The sequence below is a fragment of the Buteo buteo genome, chromosome Z (assembly GCF_964188355.1).
Source record: "Buteo buteo chromosome Z, bButBut1.hap1.1, whole genome shotgun sequence".
NCBI classification, from domain to species: domain Eukaryota; kingdom Metazoa; phylum Chordata; class Aves; order Accipitriformes; family Accipitridae; genus Buteo; species Buteo buteo.
The window spans coordinates 37,904,033-37,922,022 of NC_134204.1; the positions used below are offsets into that span (position 1 = coordinate 37,904,033).

At 40.8% G+C, this 17,990-nt stretch overlaps 1 protein-coding gene across 3 annotated transcripts in view; it reads left to right on the forward strand.

Moving 5' to 3' along the window:
* The window catches only part of ADAMTSL1 (ADAMTS like 1), a 476,591-nt gene that overhangs the window by 308,933 nt on the left and 149,668 nt on the right, over positions 1 to 17,990 (forward strand). For all 3 annotated transcript variants that reach the window (XM_075019771.1, XM_075019770.1, XM_075019772.1), the window contains 2 exons: positions 6,966 to 7,011; positions 16,231 to 16,467. In XM_075019771.1, the coding sequence (XP_074875872.1) occupies positions 6,966 to 7,011; positions 16,231 to 16,467 (283 nt within the window). The remainder of the gene's footprint in view (positions 1 to 6,965; positions 7,012 to 16,230; positions 16,468 to 17,990) is intronic.

Here is a 17,990-nt window from a genome sequence, read left to right on the forward strand (position 1 = left end):
TACTAATAACACCATGAAAGGGACTTCGTCTTTGAGAAACACTGTTTACTTGTCCTTCAAATTCCTAAAAAGCCAGTCAGGTTTTGGTTCAGGCTAAGTATTAAATAAAGGCATTTTTTCCCTTCTTTTTTCTAACACCATCTCTTTGGTATAATGTGTAGTCATATTGCATATGTGTAGAGCCATATTCCATTCTTTTGATTCCAGTGAATTTACTCTAGTTATACAAGAGTTTCACAGAGTAAAGCCCAGCATGATGGCTTTTTTGTTAGTTCCATACTCATCCCCTTCACATACATGAGGGTCAATGTTTATTTAATCATAGAATGGGTTGGGTTGGAAAGGACCTTTACAGATCATCTAGTCCAACCCTCCTGCCATGGGCAGGGACATCTTTCACTAGATCAGGTTGCTCAAAGTCCTGTCCAACCTCACCTTGAACACTTCCAGTGATGGGGCATCCAGAACTTCTCTGGGCAACCTATTCCAGTGTCACACCACCTGCATTGTGAAAAAAATTCTTCCTTATATCCCATCTAAATCTATCCTCTTCCAGTTTAAAATCATTGCCCCTTGTCCTGTCAGCACAGGCCTTAGTAAAAAGTCTTTCTCCATATTCCATATAAGCTCCCTTTATATATTAAAAGTCTGCAGCAAGGTCCCCTGGAGCCTTCTTTTCTCCAGCTGAACATAGAATCACAGAATACCTTAAGTTGGAAAGGACCCATAAGGATCATAGAGTCCAAATCCCTGCTCCTTGCAGGACTACTTGAAACTAAACCATATGACTAAGAGCATCACCCAAAAGCTCCTCGAACTCTGACAGGCTTCATGCCGTGACCACTTCCTGGGGGACCTGTTCCAGTGACTGACGACCGTCTCAGTGAAGAACCTTTTCCTAATGTCAAATTGAACTTCCCCTTACACAGCTTTATTCTGTTTCCGCGTGTCCTATCGCTGGCCACCAGAGAGAGGAGATCAGCACCTCCTCCTCCGCTGCCCTCCTTGAGGAAGATGTAGACTGTGATAAGGTCACCCCTTACCCTTCTCTTCTCCAAGCTGAACAAACCAAGTGACCCCAGCCAGTCCTCATGTCTTGCCTTTGACACCTTTCACCATCTTGGTTGTCCTCCTCTACACACATTTCACTTCAATAGTCTGATGTCCTTCTTATACTGAGGCGCCCACAACTGCCCACAGTACTCAAGGTGGGGCCGCACCAGTGCAGGGTAGAGTGGGACAATCACCTCCCTCGACGGGCTAGCGATGCTGTGCTTGATGCACCCCAGGACACGGTTGGCCCTTTTGGCTGCCAGGGCACACTGTTGACTCATATTCAACTTGCCATCAACCCAAACCCCCTTCTTTTTCCATGGGGCTGCTCTCCAGCCTCTCGTCCCCCAGTTTGTACATATAATCAGGATTACACCATCCCAGGTAGAGAATCCTGCACTTGCTTTTGCTAAATTTCACAGTTGGTAATTGCCCAGCTCTCTAGTCTGTCCAGATCTCTCTGTAAGGCCTCTCTACCCTCAAGGGACTCCACAGCTCCTTCTAGTTTAGTATCGGCAAACTTACTTAATGTACATTTGATTCCTGCATCGAGATGATTTATAAAAACATTAAAGAGCACTGGCCCTAAAATTGAGCCCTGGGGTACCCCACTAGTGACTGACCACCAACCTGATGTGACTGCATTTACTAGAACTCTTTGAGCCTGACCCATCAGCCAATTACTTAGCCAACATATTACGGGCTTGTCTAGCTGTATGCTGGACATTTTGTCCAGAAGGATGCTATGAGAGACAGTTTCAAAAGCTTTGCTAAAATCTAGAAAACCCACATGTACTGGCTTCCCTTGGTCAACTAGATGGGTGATTTGGTCACAAAAGCATATTAATTTGTTAAACTGGACTTTAACCTCATGAACCCACCTTCTACCCCAACTCTCTCAGCCTTTCTTCGTAAGAGAGGTGTTCCAGCCCTCTGATCATTTTTGTGGCCCTCTGGATCTGCTATAACAGGTCAACGTCTGTCTTGTACTAGGAACCCCAGAGCTGGATTCAGTACTCCAGGTGGGGCCTCATCAGAGTAGAGTAGAGGGGGAGAATCACCTCCCTAGCCTTGCTGGCTATGCTTCTTTTTATGCAGCCCAGGATAAAATTGGCTTTCTGGTCTGCAAGCAGACATTGCCAGCTCACATCCAGTTTTTCATCCACCAGTATGCCCAAGTCCTTCTCTGCAGGGCTGCTCTCAGTCAATTCATCACTCAGTCTGTATTGATATTGGGGTTTGCCCTGGCCCAGGTGCAGGACCTTGCACTTGGCCTTGTTGAACTTCATGAGGTTTGTATGAGTCCAATCATGCTAAGTATGATACATTATTTACAACAGAATTATTGATTCCCTAATAACAATATTGCAGAAAACATTATTTATGCAAGAAGTAGGCCTTTGGTGGCCACAGATCAGTACCCACGCTTTTATTTGCCTAGCCAGCTTCCTGCATGTAGTGACTCAAGTTGGTATTTTGCCTCCTGGTTGTTTATTTATTTTGCTCCTGCAGAAAGTATATTCATAAGAACTGTAACTAAATTTGCCAGGCAAAGTTGACTTGTCTAGGGAAAGTTGGCTTGTCTATCCATGCCCACTTTTCTTGTCTCAAAGTTAACTATTCCTGTAACATTTCTGGTATTTCACTATTTCAACAAGGTGCAGAAGTCTGTAGGAGACAGTCTCCTAAACATAAAGAATGAAAGATTTTTACAGTTGCAATGCCAAGGTGCATGGCAAAACATACCAGTGCATCTACATTGTGGCAGGCAAGGTGCTTATTAACAAAAGGTTATGGAAAAATTTTTACACATCTTTTCAATATATTGTCAATTGAATGATTTGGACATGAAGTTGGGCAGACCCAACCAGACATTTTGAAAAAGTGAACTCATAAAGTGCAGTCCTGCTGCATCTTCCTTTTTCGTAACAATTTGGTGTTTATGGCTTTCCCTCACATTTCCATTATGGTATGCTGAAGGAATAAAAGAGACTTTTTTTCCCCTGGATAAGGACAAATACAGAAGTTGTATTGAGGATGAGAGGAAATCATAACACTGTGCAACATTTGAGAAAGAGGTAAGAGCAACAGGGTGGGGAAAGAGAGATGCAAGATGGTGTTACTGTGTGTATAGCAAGGTCTCATGCATGCTGGCACCAGGGAAAGGGGAGGGCTAACACAGTCTGCCTAAGATCTCGTAGGAGCAGAAAGACCCACAGCATATTTTTCTCGCAGGTGCAGTGCAGAAATCAGAATCTGTCCAGAAAAGTGATTATCAAGGGGTGTGAAAATAAAAGAGAGTGAAGATTGTCCAACATTACATCATCTTTCAAACCCCTGTAGTGAACAGTTGCATCAAAATTCACATCCACAGAAATAATCCACCTCTGGCTCATAGTTGCTTGCTTATATGGAGATTTGTTTCTTACGAAAAGCATTTCAAACTTTGATGACTGCTGAGAGTGGCAGGAGTTGATGAGGTCCTCCTCTGCAAGTCTCTTTCATTGTTTTTGGTAATTACAGATAAAGGCAGCTGTGGCATGGAGTTGCTATTCTTTCTGGCATGGATTATTGCAAGGCTTCTAACTCCAGCTGAGCACAAATACACATCTACTTTAGACCTTTGGGGGGGGGACACGACTTGAACTAAGTCCCTCTACAAACTGGAGCCTGGAGAAATAAATACTAGGGTTTCGGGTTGTTTACATTAAGAGAAGTGAATATTTTAATATATTAAAAGTTGTTAACCTCTTTCAGAAACTTTACTGGAAACAAGTGACTAGGTTTGAAGAATGAAACATGATTCCCACTCACTTGCTTTTCTTTCATATTCACTTGCTAATAATTGCCTGTCAAGCCAAACCCTCAGCTACCTTTTCCCTTCGCAAAATCCCCTGCAGTGTATAGACAACAGAGAAGACTAGAAGTACCTCTTACAGCTCCCACTCTTTGTGTGCTCTCCAAGATGAACTTGCCATTTTGGGTGACTTCTGACTTTTACAAATGGCTGTGTACTCCTTCTTCATGTGAGTTCTCATTTATACCCCACAGAGGTCAGAGGATGTGTGGTGACTGTATCTCATAATGTCGTCTCACTAATCTGCTGTGGTCCTTCCTTGCCTGTTAAATGTTCTGTGCTGTGGCACTCTGCAAAGCATCCACACTGAGATAAGGGACCCGTACCATTAATTCGAACCCTGCCTAGAGGAAAAAACTAGTCTGGCTTGGTGTCATGCAAGATGCTGTGTATTTCACTCTAGCAGGATTAAGTTCACTAGATGGTTTCAGCTTCCCTATTTTAAGCATAGACAGGATCAGAAACAGAATTTACTTTTTAAAATCAAAATTTATGCCCCCCACCCCGCTGTTTAATTTTTTTTTTCCCAGAGTCTTTTTAACTATCTTTTTTTTTTTTTTCTCCCTACAAATCCTATGACTTTGAATCCAAAAGTAGATACTTGAGTTTAAGAGAATCTGGAATACTGTCCTGAAGCAGCATAGCTCTGAAACACAAACTACTCTACAAATCTATTGTGAAAATATGTCAGCTTAGGCTGAAAGCAGTTTACCTGCTTTTGGTTGATGGGTGATAACTGGGAAACTAATGAGCTCAAACAACAAAACCCCAAAGTTTGCTCTTGGAGAGGGGACAAGGGAAGTTTTGCAAGAGTGATTCCTAGTGTTCATGAATCATCACAGCACTAGCTACATCCAGAATTGCACATTTTTTTCTGAAAAACCCTGGCCATTAACCAAAGGAGGGAAATTGGAAGAAAAATCTGAATAGTTCTGTGGCACATGTCTAATGAAAGTACCCATTCTTTTCCCTAATGCAAAGAATTACTGAAAAATAAGTGGGTTTTCATTTCAAAACAGACAATATGAAGAAACTGTGAAAAGAAGAAGAAGAAACTGTGAGGCAGCTGATCAAAATGAAGTTTAAATTTCCCTTGCAGTTCAATGGTTCTGAGGTTAATAAATTATAGTAAATTGTGATAACAGCAGGTCTATGTGAAGCAAAGGGATGTCTGATGGGTTTTATGGCATTTCTAAGAGATAGGTGGAGCATGTATCAAGCTTGGCAAACAAGTTATTCCGTGTGGTGTACAAGGCCTGCACTAGGACTGCCTGCATGCTGCATATACTTTTTTCTTTGCTACCTACCAGTGTAAACCAAAAGTACCTCTACTGAACGTAGTGGAGTGTAAACAGGTTTGGCCTGCACCACAGTATCTCTGCCAGCTTGTCTATATTGCTCAGGAATGACTGGGATGCTGGGGGAGTTGCTTGCAGTTATTTTCATTTTTTTTAGTTCATAGCCTATTGTGAATATAATTTTTATTGTTACACTGCTAAAACTGTTTTTTGTAGTGCTAGATACTTTGTAGACACTTTTCACTTCTGGGCATGCTTGTAATGATCAAAAATTGCTTCAGTTAATTATATAACATTACAAAAGCATTGAACTAGTGGTACTTCTAATGTGCTTTTAATAACATCCTTTTTATGCTAAATGCTACACAACAGAATATGTTATCTTTCTGCTTACATTTCTTCTGAAAAAGTGGTAAGTTTATTTACTTGTTTATCTTCTCTTGTGATAATTTACACCCCTGTGATACATTTGCAAAACTGTGTTTTGCCCTGATTTTGTACTGACATAGGTGTAAATGACTGCTGGAGGAATTTCACAATTAAGTTTTGTGGATAAAGGTGGGAGGAAGGATGGCTTCAATAATTTAAAGGAAATCTGTTCAGATTATTCTAGAGTTAACTCAGTATGGAAAAAGTTCTTCTGTTTTCAAAAAAAACAAAGGAAAAAGGAACGACACAAACACATGCAGATGCTGTCCTTTCTCTCTTGGATAGTTCAAAATGGTTTGGATTTAAAAATTCACTCTTGGCAGGCATTTAGTCCACAAGGAATGTGTACTTGTTAAATCCTGGCCAAAAAAAAAAAAAGGGTGGGGGTGGGGGAGGAAGTTGTGAAATTAAGAAATTAAAAATGTAATGAATTCTATTCTTTTGAAGGATAATCTTTAAAAGCCAAACCCTGCATTCTGATTTGTACTGAGGACCTCCACAGAGTATGCTGTCTGAACTCGTAAAACACATGAAACTTCACCTAAGGTCAAATACTTGGAATACACACTGCTCAGTGCTAAAAAGATACCTGGGTGTTGACCTTTCTTCTGGAAGCCCCGCCAGACTCAGGGCTGGTATGGGTCTGCTGTGGGGGAAAAGAAGGAGAGCCATGGAGAGCACATGTCAGGGCACATGCTCTCCTTGACCTCTGTTGGGCCCAGGTGCTCTTTGGATGCTGTTCTGCAGCATGGATCTGGGAGTAGTGAGGGGCTGGTGGTTCAGGGGGGAAGTTTTATGCTCTCCTTCTCCCCTCACATCAAATTGGGAAAAAGCCCTGTCCTGCTAGCCTGTGATTTCACACTGCTGCAGGCAGGTTTCCTTCCTCCCAGTGCACAGGTTGTTCCCCAGCAGATAAAGCCTGGCTGCTGAGGCTGTGTCAGTTCTAAGGTGTGTGCCTGGGTAGACACAGAGCTGAGCCTTTGTGAAATCATTGTGGAAAGCTGGGAGACACGGGGCTTTATTAATGTGATTCAGATGTTGATTTCCAGCTATGTTCTGTACTCTGAGCTCCAACCTCATTTACAAACTGATCCCACCTTCTAGAAACTCATTTTTAAAGCAAAGGTAGGAAACTGAGGAGTTGTAGAGTTCATATCTCAATACCCATATGGGGACAGAGAGCCCTTTACTTTGGGGAAGAGGGTTGGTGGGGAATTAGGTGATTAGAGATGATTGTAGGAAAGATGCTGACAGAATAAACATCACGTGTTTGCTTTTTATATTCAGCTATTAATGTTTTTCGGTTTGTTTTTAATTTTTGGACACAGGACCTGTGAAGGGCGAAACATCCGGTACAGGACATGCAGCAATGTGGTAAGTGAAGTATCGCTTTGATATGATACAAATCATCACATACAACAGTTGCGTCCAAATTACATAAAATGACTTGGTAATGTGATAGTTAAACTACTATAGCTATCTAAACTGCCTTCATACCTCAGGACTATGGGCAAACTTTTGTCAGTTTCTTGAAAAACTGGAGAGATCATGGCATAGCATGACGCTAAAACTCTTTGGAAGGGATCACAGTCACAGCCTTTTCAAATAGAGTGTCAGTGAAACTTTGGAGTTGCTTTTTACAGTCCCCCCGGCAGAATCAAGAGCACTCGTGTTCCCAGTATTATTTTGATAACCAGCTGGTTCACACTGGGGAGTCTATCAGGATGGAAGATTAACCTGCTAAGGATTGAAGACAAGTCAGTAAGAGATATATGTTTCTCCTCACCTGTGCCCTCCCAGCATTGCTATTCTGTTGCATGTCTTAGAAAAGCAGTTTTAGATAGCCTGCACCAGTGTTTTGGCCTTTCCAAAGGCTCTTGCTTGTTTTTTATATATGGTGGATACAGTTTTCAATACAATAAAATAAGAAACTTCAACTTCTTTGCTCACCGAAGTGAAAGTGTGTTTTCACTGGTGAAAATGGAAATAAAGACTTTCATACGGAAAGTTTTATTGGGTGCCAAGAATAGTAAAAGCTCTCAAATTACATAGACAAATGTCAGTTTTACCAGTAAAGATGGAAAATGAAATCAAGTGTGCACTGGGCCAAGCTTTCTCATGCCTGATAGGGACATATTCAGAAGCCTTTCAATAGGTGCTTTGTCTAAAAAAGTTTAAAAGTTTAAGTTAAAAAAGTGAATCTGTTCCCTCATATTTAGCTCATATTTTCTTCAATAGACTACAGTTCATAATGAAAGAAACTGCTTCTATCTGAGTTGTAGTCTCCCATGCATAAGATTTCTCACATTTCTTCCTCTGAAATTTGTTCTGGGTGTATCCTTTGGGTTCCTGAAATCTCTCATCAGTCTAGACATCTGCTTCACTAGCTGATAACAACCAAAGTAGTCAATAAATAGGTCTGCTGGCTGATTAACAGTCCAATTTCCATCTCTGAGGCACTTAGGCTACACCACGACCATGGTGGGAATGGGAAGGTTGATTTGTGTCAGTCAAGTTGCATGCTGTAGCTCTGTGGAATATCACAGACACACACACACACACATTTTAAAAAAAAAAAGAGAGAGAGAGAGATACTGTTAAAGGCTAATTGGACTACAATCAGACCCATCAGTTTGGGTTTGGTTAGTGATTGCATGCACCTTGTGACAGTCCCCTTCCCCTTCTGACCTGCCCTTGTGTATGCTAAGAGCAGTGAGGCAAACTAGCATCCTGCTCTGCTGCCATAGGCACTATCATTTGCAAGATTTTGCTACAGCTGGTTTTAATTCATCCTGAAATTAAATTACAGGGGGGAGGAAAGAATGAGATAAAGAAATAGAGAGGCAAGGGGAGAGAATGATGTGGCTGTTTCTTCAGTGACCTTTATTATTCTAGGGATACTGAACCATTTTCATAGCATAGACTATAAGAGAGATTGATACTGCTGTCTATAAAGCTTCTGAGCTCTCCTTAAAAGAACAAATCCAGTCCAGTATGTTCACCACTTGCATTGCCTGGTGTTGATCAGAAACTGGAAAGATTATGGGTATAAAGCCACACGTATACATAGTAAAAGAAGGAAAGAGGGAATCTGAAGATGATTTAGCGTTGAATTGCATCTGCTTTTTTTCTTCTTACTATTCATATTGACTCCAAGTATGTTTCCAGCCATTTTAGAATATAAGCATGCGGTCAAGAGAGCGAGTAATTTGTTTTCCTTTAGAAAATTACTCTGAATGCAATAAAAACATGCTTTTGTATCTAGGTGAGTTGTTATACTAAACACTATGCAAAACAAGCAAAAATATTTCCAAACTGCGAGTAGGATTGACTTTTTTAGTAGGTTTTTTGTTGTTGGGTTGTTTTTTTCAAGCTAGCACGCTCTCGTTCCTTCTTTTAGGCATGTTCTTTGCTGCCAGGTTCTCTCCAGCTTTTGTAGCAGGCTATCATGCCACCTCATTTGCCCTTTCTCTTTTTCAGTGCTTCTGCCACTATACTGGTATTTGCTTTCTCTTCCTCCATTTACACAAAAATCTGTATGGAATGTGTACTGTTTCCTTGCCTCCTCTCTTCATTCTCCTCCATTACCAAACACCTTTTTGTGATTGAAAACATTTTTATTTTCCCTGATATTTTTCCTCTTATTGCACTGCAGTCTGAATCAGACCAGAAAAAAATGAGAGGCATGAGACTGCAACTTCATTCCCAAAGGAGTTTGCTTTTCATATTTACTTGCTTATACCTGCCAACATGATGATGAACACTACATATAAAGCTGCTCTTGAGACTTTGCTTTTTGACATGAAAATAGACAATGCTGGAAGCTGCAAAATGTTACTAACTCTTTCAACAAGGTTTAGAGCAGTTCTGTTAAGACTAAGATAAAATTTGTAGGTGGTAGATCCCATTAATCAGACCACCAAAGCTTGTAAACACCAGTAAACACTACCTGCAGCTCTTTTTTATATATACGTCACTTTCTTCACTTGACTGAAATACCAACTGTAATGACATCCCCCATTTTTTGGCTTGCATTCAGACAGGCTACTTCCATCCCTGTTTCTTATCAGCTCATGCTGCATTTTGTATACACCAGCACCGATACTGCCCATCTTACTTTCGACAAAATGACACTGTCTTCTTTCCATGCACCAAAGCCCAGCCTGTTGGAAAGTGTCAGACCTAAACTTCCATATAAGTGCCTAATCCTCAGAAGCATTGGCTTGTGTGTATGAGAAGCATCATCACCAGGCAGAATTTTTTCAGCTCTACAAAAATGATTAGCAGGATTTAATTTTTCTACCTTCTGGTGGCTGGAAATGCCACTTAAAGTCTTCTGCAATCAAAACTCCCACTTTGCATTTTAAATAAAAAATAAATTAAAAAAACCCCCAACTACTACACATATCTCCCTGCTAACACCAGATTTACTTAATGTCAGTTTACTTTTCACGTAAAAATTCTTCCAAACTCAGATTATTTATTGTGACTACAGTCTCTTCTTCAAAATGCTGGATTTTAATAACTACAGTCTTATTTCTGAATGGGTGCATTTTAAAACCTCAGTGTGTTGTCTAGGAATTATTTCTTTGTACTTGGAAACAAGTGCTTTTATTATGTTGCTAATGGTAGAAGCTTTGACTTCTGGATTTGCTATTTTCTCAACAAGCAGACTTGTGAATCTTTGACTATTAAAAAATAGAACAACTCCCCCTCCCCCATTGCTGCCGTTCTGTGTAAATGCATCAAGTATCTTTGTAGACCAAACAAACTGGATCACTTCCATTACAGTGGCATTTCAGGACTCCGTTCAGGACTTTTCAGGACTTTTCAGGAGTCATAGATTTAAATTCAGTATTTCTGATTTTTTTTTAATTTATTTAAATATCTCTTTCTGATCTGCCAGTGTGGCACCCATGGTGCATTTAGAAAAGTGTATTCTAATAGTAGGTACTTGTATTAGTTTTTAACTGAAATATTTGGAAGTTTTTAAAGCTGAAATACAAGTTAATGTATCTAATTTAAACACTTCGCTTTAATATTTAAAAGGTATGAATAAACAAACCTTTTTAAATAGCATGAAAAGCTGCATGTTGAATTATATGCCAAAAATGGGAACATACTTTTAAAAAAAAGACTTTTTTGGTAATTGATATTATAAATATTTCTAATGACGAACCTTCATGGAGGTTTAGATTTATACTTCACTGTCTGTTTTAGCACTCATCTCTGTTCCATGTTTATTTAATACAGACTACAAGCATCTGCTGATATTCCCCCATTTATTCATATTATTTCTCTCATGTTTCTTTCTGTCAGATACTGCAGTGTCTTGGGGTTGTCAGAGAAAGCTATAGTATGAGCCCCTCTCAATCTAAGCAGCTAAGCATGATCCTAATCTACTTAGAAGTTCACAGGAGTAGAGTAGTGAAAAAACTGGCTGCAAGAAATTTAATTCAAGCAGGCACTCAACAAGGCTTCAAGGCCAAGTGGAGTTTCTGTTAAAACCCTAGATCTCCTAAATCTCTGTACTTTTATCTAAAGTTCTTATTTAGTCTTGGGCAAGCCCCTGCTTGAGGACTTCATGCTTTCTTTCTTAGTAGGGAAATCGGTGCAGCTGAAACGCTGTGCATACTTCATGGAACTGGTTCAATAAGCTGTTCTGTCAGATGCTACACAGAGTAGTCCAGTTGTTAGTCATTTTTTGCACAGAGGAAAAGCTCCAGGTATAGTAAATCTTTCTTGGCCTTTGCAAATATATAAGCACATATATTGTAAACTGTTTTAAGGTTCTTTGACTGTTTCCACCTATTGCAGCTTAGATATGATCTTCCACATTTCACCCACTAAGTAAACTTTAAAAAGCTTAACCCTCTTTTGTCCCATGAAATCTGATCTACCTATCATCATCAAGGGACATCTGGGATTCATCTTATCTTTTCCACTGGTTTGTTGATTAATAGAAATTGTTTTGAAAGGGATTCAAACATCGCAAAACTCCATGGACCTTATGAATTACAACAGGGTTAAATAGGAGGTCAAGTTGAAAAAAAAAATTTTGGATGTGAGGAAGCAAATGAAGCCGTAATAATATGGCCAGCATTAGGTGCCTGAGAGGTAAAGATGAAACTCCTGTGTTTATTTTAAAATAGGTTTCATACATCAAAAGGGTTTCTGATCATCTTTAAAATGATATATATTTTCATTGCAGTGGAGGAAATCCTGACCTGATAGGATGAATGGAGATTACAGGTATCCAGCACAGGCTCCGTGTTTCAGAAATATCTCATGAGCCTTCACAAGCTCAAGGTCATGAAACAGCCATCTAGGACTCACAGAGTTAGAGGTGGAACAGTTGTTTCCTATTCACTGGAAATTTTCTTCCCTAAAAAGTCTTAATGAATAGGAAGCTTGAAGATAAATGGACTTAGACGAGACTTTCAAGTTTATTAGTTCTTTCTGATTCTTCAAGGAGTGCAATGGCAGCAGTTCCTCATGTCTTCAGGGCCCCACAGATAATTTCCAAAAGAAAACAAAACTGGTACAATTTGAATATAGCACCAAAGCTGGATTAACCTGAAGCAGGACTGTAGTGCTTTTGCGGCCAGATGCCAGTGCTGCTGCATGCTCCAAGCCAAACACAGGCCATGCGGATGTGGTTAGCAAAATACCTCGCAGAACTACATAACCTATGCAAAGATATGCTGCCTTGGGTTCACTGCTACACTGACTTGGCCCGTGACTTCTGGCTGTCTCAAAGTGTGGGCACACCTTTGTCTGTCAATCTGTTGTGCAGGTAGACAAACTGCATACTGTTAATAGCTTCCAGGATCAGACCCTTAGGTGGAGTAAAACGTAACTTCACTCAGGCCAATGAAGCTGTGCTAGCTGGCAGCTGTAGAGGATCCCCTTCCACTAAGCCCCTGTGCACATACTGAAAGCAGGCTGATTTTTTTTAAAAGGGGAAAAGACTTTGTGGAGTCATAGTCTACAGTTTCTCCTGTCCATGAGCCAGCACTGCAGAAATGAGGCACAGGAAGACTGCCTCAAAACAGCAAAGACTCTTATCTAAAGGTGTGTGAAGAGTTTAGAAGAAAATAGCAATTTACAGCTTGAACAAATATGCAACAAAACACTGGCTTTGCCTTATCTGTTATTTCAGCAACTAGAATACTCATTTATAGGCTGTAAGCTTGTATCTGTCTTTCATTATGTGATTGCACAAAGCCCAGAACAAAGAGGCTCTGATCCCCACTGACATAATACAAACAGTAAATAGTAAGTTTAGAAAGAAAAAAAAAAAACCCATGGACAAGCAATTAATAAGCAGTGCCGAGTTCTGTACAGTTCCTACTTTTTCAGTCTCAGTGACCTGTGTCTAATGATGGGTAATATTCGGACCACTGCTTTCCTTAACATCGTCCATTTGGTATAAAAAAACATTACACAGGTTATGCAGGTGTTATGTGTGTAGGTACAAGTACGTGTACTTTCTTAACTGGAAGGAAAGTTCCCCCCTGATGGAAAGGGACCTTCAAGGCCATCAAGTAGATTTTGGATTCAGGATTTCAGTAGAAGAAAAGTGGTGGGCCAGACTGTGACCCCCTTTTTATATCGGTGTGCCAAGATAAGTATGCATGTCTGCGTTTCTGACTGCTTGAATGTATTCTTTGAGTGGCTTCAAGTTTCACATGAAAACTTTTTGAAACACAAGCTCTACTATTTAAATCCATTGTTTTATTTTGATCATGATATCAAAGACTGGAAGTATTTAACATCGGACCTGGTCACCTGCCGTGTCCTGAAAGCTTGTTATGTTGACTGTACATTTTTCTTTCTTTGATTTAAAAATAAAATCCAACACAACAAACATAGTATTGAATACTGTACAAAGCAGGATTATGAACTCTGTATGTCGTGTGCTTTATTGGGCCTTTCTGTCTTTGTAAAAATAAAGTTATTGCAAGCCAGGAAGTTTCAAAGGTAGAGCCAAGCTTGAACCAAACAAGAGAGTTGGCTTGGATCTCTGCAACAAGCCTAAGCCAAGCCAATAGACCTGACTGTATTCACTTATGGACAAAAATTCAGAGAAGGGTATTCACCAGAAGATTTTGTGGCAGGAAATAAGGCCACAGTGTTCCTCTTTCCTTGTCTTTTCTCTAGTTGAAGATAGAGCTAAACTAGACCTTGGGTCAGGCTGTAACTGTCTTGTTCATCCTCTGTTTAAAAGCAGAACATAAAGACCACTTTTTCTCTAATTACACAGCTATAGAGGAATAATGAATTTCCCACATATTTTTCTGCTCTCTTCACTCTGTGCTGCTGTCCAAATTTTGTCCTGTATCAACAGTTTGCCCAGATCACAAAAAGGGCCTGATTGCCTCTAAGTTTTTCTGGAGATTTTAAAATCCAACTGAAAAACTTCCAATATTTTACTTCTTTATTTTAATCTTCCATAACATATGAATAGAAAAACTGTCTGCTGTCTAAGTCCTCCAGCAGTAAAATTCCAGTTACAAGTTTGGACTTTCAACCTCCGCTTTCAAAAAGGATGAATGAGCTCTGGATTATTGCTCTTTGATACATATTCTTCTAGAGCAAGATTTAGCCCAAATCCTTTTTTTTCTCTTACACCTTAAGCCATTTAACCTTTTGTACCAGGAATACTATTCCCTTGTACTTAGACAACAGAACTTTTAACTGAAGCTTGACCCCATTACTTTTGGGCTGCATCACACTCAAATACAAAGCAAATTAACTGAAAATTGCTCTCACAGTACAACGCAAATTAGCCAAAGATCTGTGGCTTAAGACCATGGCTTGTATGTGTGTATAGTTCACTGTAAGAAATGTTTGGAGTGGTGTGATCCTACATCATTCAACATTCAAACAAAATAGGCATAACCACATTGCCAGTCTACAGTGAATGAGAGGCCAGATTGGGCCTGGGTTTGGGCCAAGGGTATACAAATGACAAATTTATAGCCAAGATTCTGCCAATTTGCTTCAAGGGGAGATCTGAAAGCTTGATTTTTAAGACAGGTTTTATTTTAGACCTTAATACTGAACAATGATCCTTTAATGTCATAAATGACATGCAGCCCCCATGCCATTCATTATTGAAAGCTGTAACAATCTGCCCTGTTTAAAAGAAGCAGAAAAGCATTAGTGAATGAAGGTGTAGAAAAAGGTCTGAGAAACAGAGTCAATTATTTAAACCTCAGAAGAGATATTTTGCCTCAATAGGAGCAAGATTTTCCTAGCTGGGAGGGTAAGTCTGTGAATAAGGTTGTCATTACTGATAATTGAATTTCTACAGGATGAAGTAGTTTGAGGACAAAGAGAGAATACAGGCATCTTATAAGGATATTGTCTAGTTATGTGGTTGTATATGTATATCAAAATCCTTTCCTATCAAGTCTATAATTGACATATATGATTCTCTGTAGAAAAATGTTACAGTCCTCAAGTAAAGGGTATAGCAGGTATTCATCTCACCTCATATTTAACCAGGTATAATTGAGAAGCAGATTTCCTTACAGCAGCAAGGTGGAGGACTATGGGACCTTAATAATGTGTGGCAGCCATATTACCAACATTTGGTTTTTTGTCACAGTTGTCATTATGTTTAAGGTTTTTCCTAAAGCTTAGCTCCTGTATTCCCATAATTATGTGAGAAGTTCAGGTTTCTTCTAAAAAAACCCCAATGAATCTCTAGCCTTTGTGGTTGCTTGCACAGGAAAACTTGAAATATCATTCTTCAAGGATCAAAAACTGGAAAGGAATTAAAAAGAACTCATGTTTATTTTGCCTGAAATCTCTTGATTTTGAAGCCCTTCTTGCTTACTTGAGAACTTCACTCATGGTTTTCAGTGCTAAATGATGTCAAGAAAGTATATGTAAGAAAAGTGTCACGTTCTCATCAGCAAGGGACTTTGTTTTTTATATCAGGTGTACTGGGTTCAGAGTAGGTTTTATGTGTCTTACAAACCTCCTGAAGATTAACAGAGGGGCTTTTTAAAGGTCTTCTCAGTAAAATAATACTAAGTCACTAATTAAGCAAGTTATGAAATCTTAGGTTAAAGAAATGCAAATATGTATCACATTTTTCTGGTTCTTCTTGCCCTACCAACTGATTTAGGTCACTGGGGTGAAAAAAAGCTAGTGAGAAGAGCTTAAATAATCGAACAATTAAATCACATATTTCTTTCTTCTTTCTCTTCAAACAAAGAGGAAAATTTGGCTGGAAGAGAGTGGTTGTGCACACGCACTTCTCCACATACGTGCACAAGTGGAAAGAGATTCAGCAACAGCATTTCAGGGCTGCAGTTAAGACACGTACAGTGCATTTCTTATGTCCCAAGCATATTTACACATGGTCTTGATGTTCTTTCAGTACTTTTGCAGAAAGAAGAAAGCAAGCTATAATTATCCAGTTGAAATATGTGTAGCTGTAGCTATTTCAATCAGTTGTCTTTGTCTAAACAGAAAAACTCTCCACATCTGGCAGCTGTGGAGCATAGCCGGCTGCATGATACTGCAACTGGCTGTCCCAAATAGACCTGCTGACCTTTTTCTCTTTCTTTTCTGCAGGACTGCCCACCAGAAGCAGGTGATTTTCGTGCCCAGCAGTGCTCTGCTCACAATGATGTCAAGTACCAGGGACAGTTTTACGAGTGGCTTCCCATCTCCAACGACCCTGACAACCCATGCTCCCTGAAGTGCCAGGCCAGAGGAGCAGCTCTAATTGTGGAGCTGGCACCAAAGGTTCTGGATGGGACCCGGTGCTACACTGAATCCCTGGACATGTGCATCAGTGGCTTGTGCCAAGTAAGGAAAGCAGCCCTACCCTAATGCCTTTCTTCATGACTTGTCCCCTCAGATCTCTCTCACGTGCTCAATCTCTCTCCTCCTCCATACTTGTATCATTTTAGGGTCTTCATTTTAATTATCTGTTTTCATTCTCTTAAGTTGAGTTCTTCTACCTTGTTTGGAAGAGGTATACAAATTCAAAGGTTATTTTCTCACTTTATGCTGTTTCCTTGGGGTTTTTTGGAGGAATGTATTCTCAATTTTGAACTCTTTTGTACAGTTAGCTGCAGTAGCAGATGTCATTTGAAAGCACTGTAAGAAAATAATGTTTTAGCTTTTAATTTGGATATACAGAAGTTTTCCAAGTTGTCGTGGTTTAAGCCCAGCTGGCCACAAAGCACCATGAAGCTGCTCGATCACTCCTCCTGCTGTGGTGGGATGAGGAGAAGAAAATAAAAAGAAAAGCTTGTGGATCGACACAAGGACAGGGAGGGATCACTTACCAATTATGGTCACAGGCAAAAAACAGACTCAACTTGGGGAAAAAACAAAATCAATTTAATTTACTACCAATCAAATCAAAACAAGGATAATGAGAAGTAAAACCAAACCTTAGAATGCCTTTCCCCACCTGTCCCTCCTTCCTGGCTCAACCCCACTCCCGTTTCTCTCTCCCTCCTCCCCCCAGCAGTGCAGGGGGACGGAGAATGGGGGCTGGGGTCAGTTCATCACACGTTGTCTCTGCCGCTCCTTCCTCCTCTGGGGGAGGACTCCTCACTCTTCCCCTGCTCCACCGTGGGGTCCCTCCCACAGGAGACAGTCCTCCATGAACTTCTCTGGCATGGGTCCTTCCCACAGGCTGCAGTTCTTCACGAACTGCTCCAGCATGGGTCGTTTCTGTGGGTCGATCTTCAGGCACAGACTGCTCCAGCACGGGCTTTCCCACGGAGTCATGGCCATCTTCAGGGGCATCCCCCCGCTCCATCGTGGGCTCCTTTCTCCCCGGGCTGCAGGTGGGCCTCCGCTCCCCCGCTCCCCTCCGTGGGCTGGGGGACACAGCCTGCCGTCTCACCAGGGCTGCAGGGGCATCCCCTCCTCCCCCGCTCCTCCTCCCCTCCTGCCGCACTGACCTCAGTGTCTGCAGAGGGGTTCCTCTCACATCCCCATCCCCCCACTCACGGCAGGTTCCCCTTCTTAAATCTGTTCTCCCAGAGGCGCTACCACCGTCGCTGATGGGCTCGGCCTGGGCAGAGGTGGGTCTGACCTGGAGCCGGGGAAGCTTCCAGCAGCTTCTCACAGGAACCATCCCTGCAGCCCTTCCCGGCTACCAAAACCCCACCACACAAACCCAAAACACGAGTCTATGAAATTACATTATCTTTGAGGATTATTGCTCCCTGTAAGTCACAAACCACATAGCAGTAGATGAGGTACTAAACTGAAAATCTCCCATTGGTTTGCTATGGGACTAAGCAAGCTGCTACATCTCCTTGGACCTCAGCTTCCCTGTTTGTTAAAAGTGAGTTATGAGGACTTTTTAA